The sequence below is a fragment of the Phalacrocorax carbo genome, chromosome 1 (assembly GCF_963921805.1).
Source record: "Phalacrocorax carbo chromosome 1, bPhaCar2.1, whole genome shotgun sequence".
Classification (NCBI taxonomy): Eukaryota; Metazoa; Chordata; class Aves; order Suliformes; family Phalacrocoracidae; genus Phalacrocorax; species Phalacrocorax carbo.
The window spans coordinates 151,306,917-151,314,129 of record NC_087513.1 but is presented as its reverse complement, the minus strand read 5'-3'; the positions used below and the strand labels follow the sequence as shown (position 1 = coordinate 151,314,129).

General features: G+C 42.0%; 1 protein-coding gene across 1 annotated transcript; it reads right to left on the bottom strand.

Moving 5' to 3' along the window:
- Positions 1-701: 701 nt before the first annotated feature.
- Positions 702-6,164, bottom strand: ATP4B (ATPase H+/K+ transporting subunit beta). Its single transcript, XM_064472137.1, has 6 exons — positions 6,040-6,164; positions 4,739-4,852; positions 3,772-3,971; positions 2,373-2,429; positions 1,716-1,808; positions 702-1,553 (listed from the first exon to the last, which is right to left on the bottom strand). The coding sequence occupies exons 1-6, from the start codon at positions 6,128-6,130 to the stop codon at positions 1,392-1,394; spliced, it is 717 nt and encodes a 238-aa protein (XP_064328207.1). The 5' UTR covers positions 6,131-6,164; the 3' UTR covers positions 702-1,391.
- Between the last annotated feature and the right edge of the window lie 1,049 nt (positions 6,165-7,213).

Here is a 7,213-nt window from a genome sequence, read left to right as displayed (position 1 = left end):
TTGGAAAGATGCATAGGGGGAGACCTGTGTTCCGACAAGGATATAAAACTGATTTTCATTCAGTCTCTTAGAAGAGAGACACAGTCCCACTGTAAAAGCTGAAACATGGAAGGCTGGAAGCAGGGCGGGGGGAGGAATCCTATAAGAAGATGCATTTTCTTATTGTTTCTGAAATGAAAAATGTCCAATTTTTCTGAGAAAGGCTCAAATACCATTTGTGATTTTGAAGGGGAAATATTCCCCTCCAACTGGATTCTTTCTGCAAGCTGGCTCTCCGAGCATCACAGGAGCTTAGCCTGTTAACGTCTCCCCACTTCCTAAATTGTCCAGGCAGTGAAGGTGTAAAATGATTTCTTCTCTTGTACATCTTTTTCTGGGCAATGTTCATTCTCTGGCTGAAGCATCCTGGACTTCATCTAACATAAACATACTATATGGATATAGTCTATAGTGAGATAGATATATATATAGAGCAATCTTGTGTCTTTGTATCATCTGTGGTAGAGTTAGATTTCTCAAATTTTAGATTCACTTCAAGATTTAGTGTTACTTCAGCATCTTCCAGATTATTCCAAGAAACCCAAAACTTATCACTGCAATACAGGGCTATCCTAATGAAAAAAAAAAAAACACTAAAAAAAACCCAAAACAAACAAAAAACCCTTTCAGTAGTTAAATGACCACAGTTCTCCTGGGTGCAACTGGATGTTACTGGATGTTACAGTCTTACCAGTCATTTTTATTAAGTTATATATATACAGAAGTTGTAAGTGGTACAATAAAATTGGTAAGCTAGAGGAGAGATTTCAAGTTTCTTTTGCAGTCGTTGATTTGTCGACTAAAAAAATCTGAGTTGGCTGACTAGTAAAAAAACCCAACTCACTGGGATACAGATAATTTTAATATACTTTTATAGTTTATACATCCTATACAAGAGAGATTGAGAATATATTACTTGCTAGTACGTCAAAGTATTGATTTCTTCTTCTAGTTACCTATTTCTCAATGTCCAAGATTTAGTATCATACATCAATTATTTATTATGGTTTGAAAAGTGACAGAAAATGTTTTGATCCTATGCTTATTTTCTTTGAAGACACAGCTGCTCAGTTTACAGGGCACGTGTTTTGTACAAATATTTGCACTTAGGCAGCAGCGTACAGTAGCCATGGAATGCTAAGCTATGTACATCGAGATAATCCTCATCTCCTTCACACACTGAGAGCAGTATCTTGATTTTTAGCTACATGGGTCATCTTTCGGTAGAAAACGTCTCTTTGCACTGTAATTTGTGTAATTTTATATGGAAATCATAGAAAATAAATACAGATGAAAGTGGTGATAGGTAAGATCACTCTTCACACGTTCTTCAGAAGTGTCTCTGTTGCTGCTCAGTCTTCTATTTTCAATTTAAACTCCACTTTGCCTTCGTACGGATCGTGAACATTGTCAAAGGTAATTCCAGCCCCGATGATTCTGCACACTATTTTAAGTTCTACGTTCCTCGTAATGTTGAGAAATTTCACAGCTACCAAAGGATTGCTGTAGCTGGGCTAGAGAGGGGAAAAAAGGTTCTTTAATTTTACACTACCAATTTTAAAAGTCTTAAAATTAGCCTTCCCTCCCGTTCCTGTAAGATTGCAGAGATGCCCCACGTGTTTCATCTTATACAAAGGTAAAGAAGAAAAGTGATATTGAAATACATGAGCACCCACCTGTGCCTTTTTTCCGTAGTAGGGGAAGTAGTGCAGGTTGAAGGTCCCGTTCACGGGGTAGTAGTCCACCTCCAGCGGGCGAGACTTGTCACCCTGTTTGTAAAGCAAGAAAGCAGCTCAGCTGGCCGGGCAGTCGTAAGCCAGCCCTGGGCAAGTGTTTTACTGCTGCTAAAAGCTGTGCAGCGTGTATTAAAGCTCAAGTTCAGCAATCTGTTTAGCACCAGCCTTGTTCTTGTTTTTCAAATAAAAGTGGAACTCTTCCACTGTTTCTTTTGCCAAGAAAAACAGGGAAGTGTTCTTTCATAGCAGTTGTGAATTCAGTGAATGGGGACCTGCTGAAACGTGCAGAGAGCCTCAAGGAGCTGTTCTGAGGCACGAACTTCACCAGTGGGAGCTGAAAGCAAGCAGCAAATGTTCTGTGCAGCATAGAAAAACAATTTTTCAGGTGATTTAATATAAAGCAAACATTATTTTTTGTTCTTCTTAGGATGTCTGCTCGTGCAAGAAATTGCACAGAACTGAGAATATTCCCAGTGTTTGGCCAGAATGATCTGATTTCCAGAGCTGCAGGGTAATCTTTCAGGTTGCGGCTGCCCTTCACTTGCTATCAGAGCTGCAGTGCCTGAAATTTTCGAGACCTGGACCTCATACACTTACCACATATGTGCAGTCCACTCTTGGTGCAGTGCCGTTGCCAGGGAGAAATTTGATGATCTGAAATAGAAAACTCCTATTTGGTCATCTTGGAAATTGTTTTGAGATAAAACCAAGCAAACAATTAACTAAGCTTCAGGTGCTGCTTAACTGTGTTTCTGCGTAAGGCCATCTCATCTTATGTACCTGTGTGGAAAAAAACCCGTGTTGTGGCTGGATGTTTAAGAAGCAGGACTCCATGCTGCCTGGGATGGGCACTGCAGGCGGGCTCTTTCCTGGCTGCGCCCCGCGGCAAGCTCAGCTCCTTCGCCTCCCTGTTCTGCTTGCTCTCGGCCGGGCATCTCTTAAAGCGGCTAGTTGCATGAAAATAAAGAAAAAGCTGAACCCTTGTTCTTTTCATCATATGCCATATTAGAAAACCGTGGCTTTGGCAGAACCTCTTGTTTCCATTTGATCCTACAAAAATAGTGGGGTTGCACCCTGAGGCAGCAAAGGCGAAAGGAGGTAAAGGCCCTAGGCCGTATCCACCTGCCTTTCCCCTGCCAGGGCTGGTGTGCAGCCTTGCTGAAGGAGGCAAAGGCTTTTGGGGGAAAAGCGTGTCTTTCACCTGCCAAAATCAGGGGCACAGCTCTCTTCTCACAGCTGGACCTTGCACAGATTCTTGAAAATATTCATTGCCTGAGTCTAGGGTGCAAGCCCAACCAAAACTGAAGTGATTTTGTCTATCAGGAGCTGGTGGAGAATACGAATTCTTCACTTCATACTGAAATTGAGCTAGAAGGTTCAGAATCTTACCTGAAAACAAAAATAAAATGCTTATGCCTTTGTCCATGTCCTGAAAAAAAATAGAGGAGGTGTGGAAGATTCCGTTTTTCCTTTCTAAAATAAAAGTGTTTGTGGTTTTCACACACACAAAAAAATTTCAACAGGTTTTAATTTTGTTTCTTACAGGTCCTGCTAAAGATTTTCTTTGCAGCCTGGAAAAATAAGGTGTGCAAATATTATCTCTCTGAAATCACTTCAGTTACTGTCACACTTTAACGCCTTAGCTGAAGGTCCAGGATCGCAGTATTGCAGAAGGAAACTGATTTACGTACTAGCTTGTTGGATGAGATGCTACAGAGTCACTGACAAAACTAAACAAACCCCAAAGCTTTAGGAAGTTGGTTTACAGATCACTTTTTCCTATGTAACTTTCCTAGGCATGGTGATAAAGTCTCACTATTTCTCTGGTAACACCGGAGATCTCTTGGGAAAAGCATATGAATTTGTCCTCCCAGTACAAAGCAGAGATCAGAGCCCACGGCAGCAGACGATGGAGCAGCTCCCCAGCAGAGACTTGAGCTATCAGGGTTTTTTTGGGAGAATTCTTTCCTGCTCAGCACCTTAAGCTCATACTTACTCTGTTCATTTTTATAATAAAACAGGGTTTTCCTTCTGGAAATCCAAAAGTAGGATCTGTGATGCCGGAGCAGTTTTGAAGCATATCTGAGGTAAATTTGCAGGACAGTTTTGTTTTATTCGGGCCATCAAAGGTGTCCTGAATGAAGTATGTGTCACCGGTGCAGTTGATGTTCAGACGCTGAGCAGCTGGCGTATACGCTAGATGTGTGAAGGAAGGAAAAAAATTCCCTTCTGAAGCTTTTCATATATATCCCAATACTGGGCTGGAGGTTATATCATGACAAACTGTACTTCAAGTGATGCTGGGATTAGATGGAATGAGGAAAGCTTGAATTGTCTGGGTTTGGGGTTTTTTTTTAGAATACCCCCATGCAAAGCAAAAAGAAGATCAAATTGAGTTAATGCTGGCAATTTGTGTTGGTAGCTCCATATAAAGTCCATCTCAAATACAATTTTTCTCAATAAGTGTATGAGAAACACAGAAATATGATATTAAGGCTCACAAGGAATATAAACACATCAAGATAACGTACAGGCAAATGGAGCACCCAACCTACTTTGACTCTACTCTCTGATGACACTATGCAATGGCTTCACAAGACTTACTAAGGCACTTTGTAGTCACGGACAATATTAGATTAATTTAGTATTGAAGACCTTTTTTTACCCTCTTTCTTCAAACTTTCTATTAGCCTATTTTATTAAGGCTATTCAGGATTTTTAAAAAAGTAAAAGCTCTGAAGCAGCAACTAGAAGCTCAGCTTTAATAGACAGATTTACATACATTTGGTTTATAGAGTCATGAGGTGATTTACGCGTCCCTTTCAGCAGATGCATTTTCCACTCAAAATCTGATTTCAGAAGGACAAATAGAAAATGGAAACACTGACTTAAGGTCCTCAGGCCCAATGAGGGAGATGTGACAGCATGTTCCTTCAATGTTATGTAGGAAACCTCCTTTTTACCTGAGAGATAATTCCGAAGAGTTGTCACGAGACCTTCCCAGGTTTTGTTGTCAGATACGTTGTAATAAATTTGTAGTCCTCTGTCCCCATAAACGTCGGGTCGTAACGTTACACCTTCATGGGGAAAGAAAAGCGAAGGCAAAACAGAGGAGAGGTGCCAGGCACAGATTTGTTCATTTAAATTGATAATAGGGATTACGCCGCTTCAAGACTCATTATTCTAAGCGTACGAGATCCCCAGGCTTTGCTGGAGAGGATTTAACCATGTTCGGAAACCATCTCAGTTCTGAATTGTTCAACTGAAAACCAAAAGCTACTGCTAAACTCTTTTCTTTTCACGTATATCCTTGCTGTTATCAGAACAACTTGCAAAAATCATTCCAGCCATTGCACTGGATTTCCCCAGGGCTTGTTAAAAGTAACAGTTATAATAGTCACGTTAGGTTAAAGAAACAGATCATACTGCAGTGTGAGAAACAGCTTTTGAAAAAGCCACACTTAATATTTTACAGGAATTATTTTTCCAGCAAACATCAAGCTTATTGAATATTGGGAAAGGAAAATTCAAAATTCAGCAACAGGCGGATAGAATAATTTTTAGGGCTACAGCTTCGATAAAGTAATTTTTTTCCTTCCCATTGCTTGTAAAAACAAGCCATTAGAGGGGTGAAGTTTTAGCAGGAAGCACAGATGATCTCTTGCTAATATTGTCTTGTCCCTCCCCAGCCTCACTCTGTGTCCCACACATGTTTGTTTCTAATCCCATGTGTCTTTGCCTGTCTTATTTTTATTTGCTTGGCCACCGGCACAGCACACCCCAGCGGGGAGGGGTTCCTGCTCTCCCAGGGACTTTCCAAGCTGCTGACAAGTGTGGAAATACCCACCCCAGGCTGCTCGCCCCAGTGCCCCTTGACCTCACTGGGCACCCCAAAACCTCTGGGGTGTTTGGGGAGCTGAAGCAGAAACCAGGGTTTCCCCAGGGGCTGACTCCTGCCCATGGGGAGAGGAGGTATATATTTATATAGATAATATAAAAAAATATATTAAATAGCTATGCATTTCTAAATATTAATAAATTAATGTGCCAATTTTTTTTTTTAAGCCTGCAAGTGTTTGCAGGCAGAAGTTAAACTTTGCAGGGATTGTCTGGGGAGAGTCAACCCGATTTATTCCACATTTGCCTCCCTTTGTGCCCGGGCCCTGCTGGTGCCTCTCAGCGCAGCCCAGCCCACGCAGCCGCTGCAGGGTCCCAGCGGGTTTAACTCCCTGCCGGGCTGCAGCCGGCCAGACCGTGGCAATACCTGGGGATTTCAGCTGGTCTTGGTAATCCGGCTCATATGGATTCACCGTCCTCATTAAAGAGTAAATGGAGAGTGCGAACAGCCCAGACATCACCACGTAGAAAGCCAGGTAGTACAGGCTGATCCACACTGTGGAAAAAAATAAGGGCAAAATCTCATTTTTTGAGCAAGGGGTGCAGTGATCCCTCCGCAGCCAGGACCGTCCTGGCAGCAGTGACCATCTCCTTTCTGCCCTTGGCCCCAGGGAGGTTTTCCCTGTGAAGAGACTAGTGGTTTGGATCTTCTTCTTTATACTCAAAAGAATATTCTTCTAGAAAAATTTTACTGTAAATTTGTTTGGTTTTACAAGGGCTTTTGAAGTAGTTGGTGCTTAGCTCCTCAGATCATTTAAAGCTTAAAAGATTGTGCGACTTCTTGAAGTGGCTCCACGTATTAGGACCACTTATCTGCTTATTAACATGGACTAAGCGACACAGCCGAGGTATTTCTTCAACAAAAACAAGTTGCTGCTGCTTGTGTTATTTGGATGGCGGGTGTCAGTATTTCGGGTGTGCTGATTTTAGACCCGTATCACCTCACTACCTTTTACATCTGAAATCACCATCAGCAAAACATGTCACCTCACTATTTTAATTCTGGTGTGAGACGTGGAATGACACTGTGCCTCTGTCTGTGTGTGCATAACATGTCTTACAAGCGGCCAGTGCCCTACATGCAGCCAGTATCTTGGGGCGGCCGTCAGAAACCACTCCCTGTAATCATCGGTGCCTCGTAGCACCTTCTTCTCTCCAAAGTGGAAAGGCTCATGTTTCAGTTTGGTGTTCTGTAAAATCATGGTTTTAAGAATGGCTAACAAGCTGCACTCATGGGCTTCATGGCAGAAAAAATTCACCTGGAAGCTTGCAGCTGCTCTGTGGGAAGAGCAGGGACCTCCCTTACAATGGTCAGAGCTGCCCTTCCCAGAACTTAGATCAGAAAAATCACAGTCGTCGTAGACACATTTGCATTAGCACACGGTGATAAGAGAGAACATCTACTGAGCAGACAGTAATTTAGAAAGGAATTTTGGAAAAGCGAAATATGTTTCCAGAGAATTGGACAAAACCCACCGACTAAACAAAATGGTCCGCATACCAGACCCCTGTAGCCAGCAGTGTCAGAATCATACTGTATC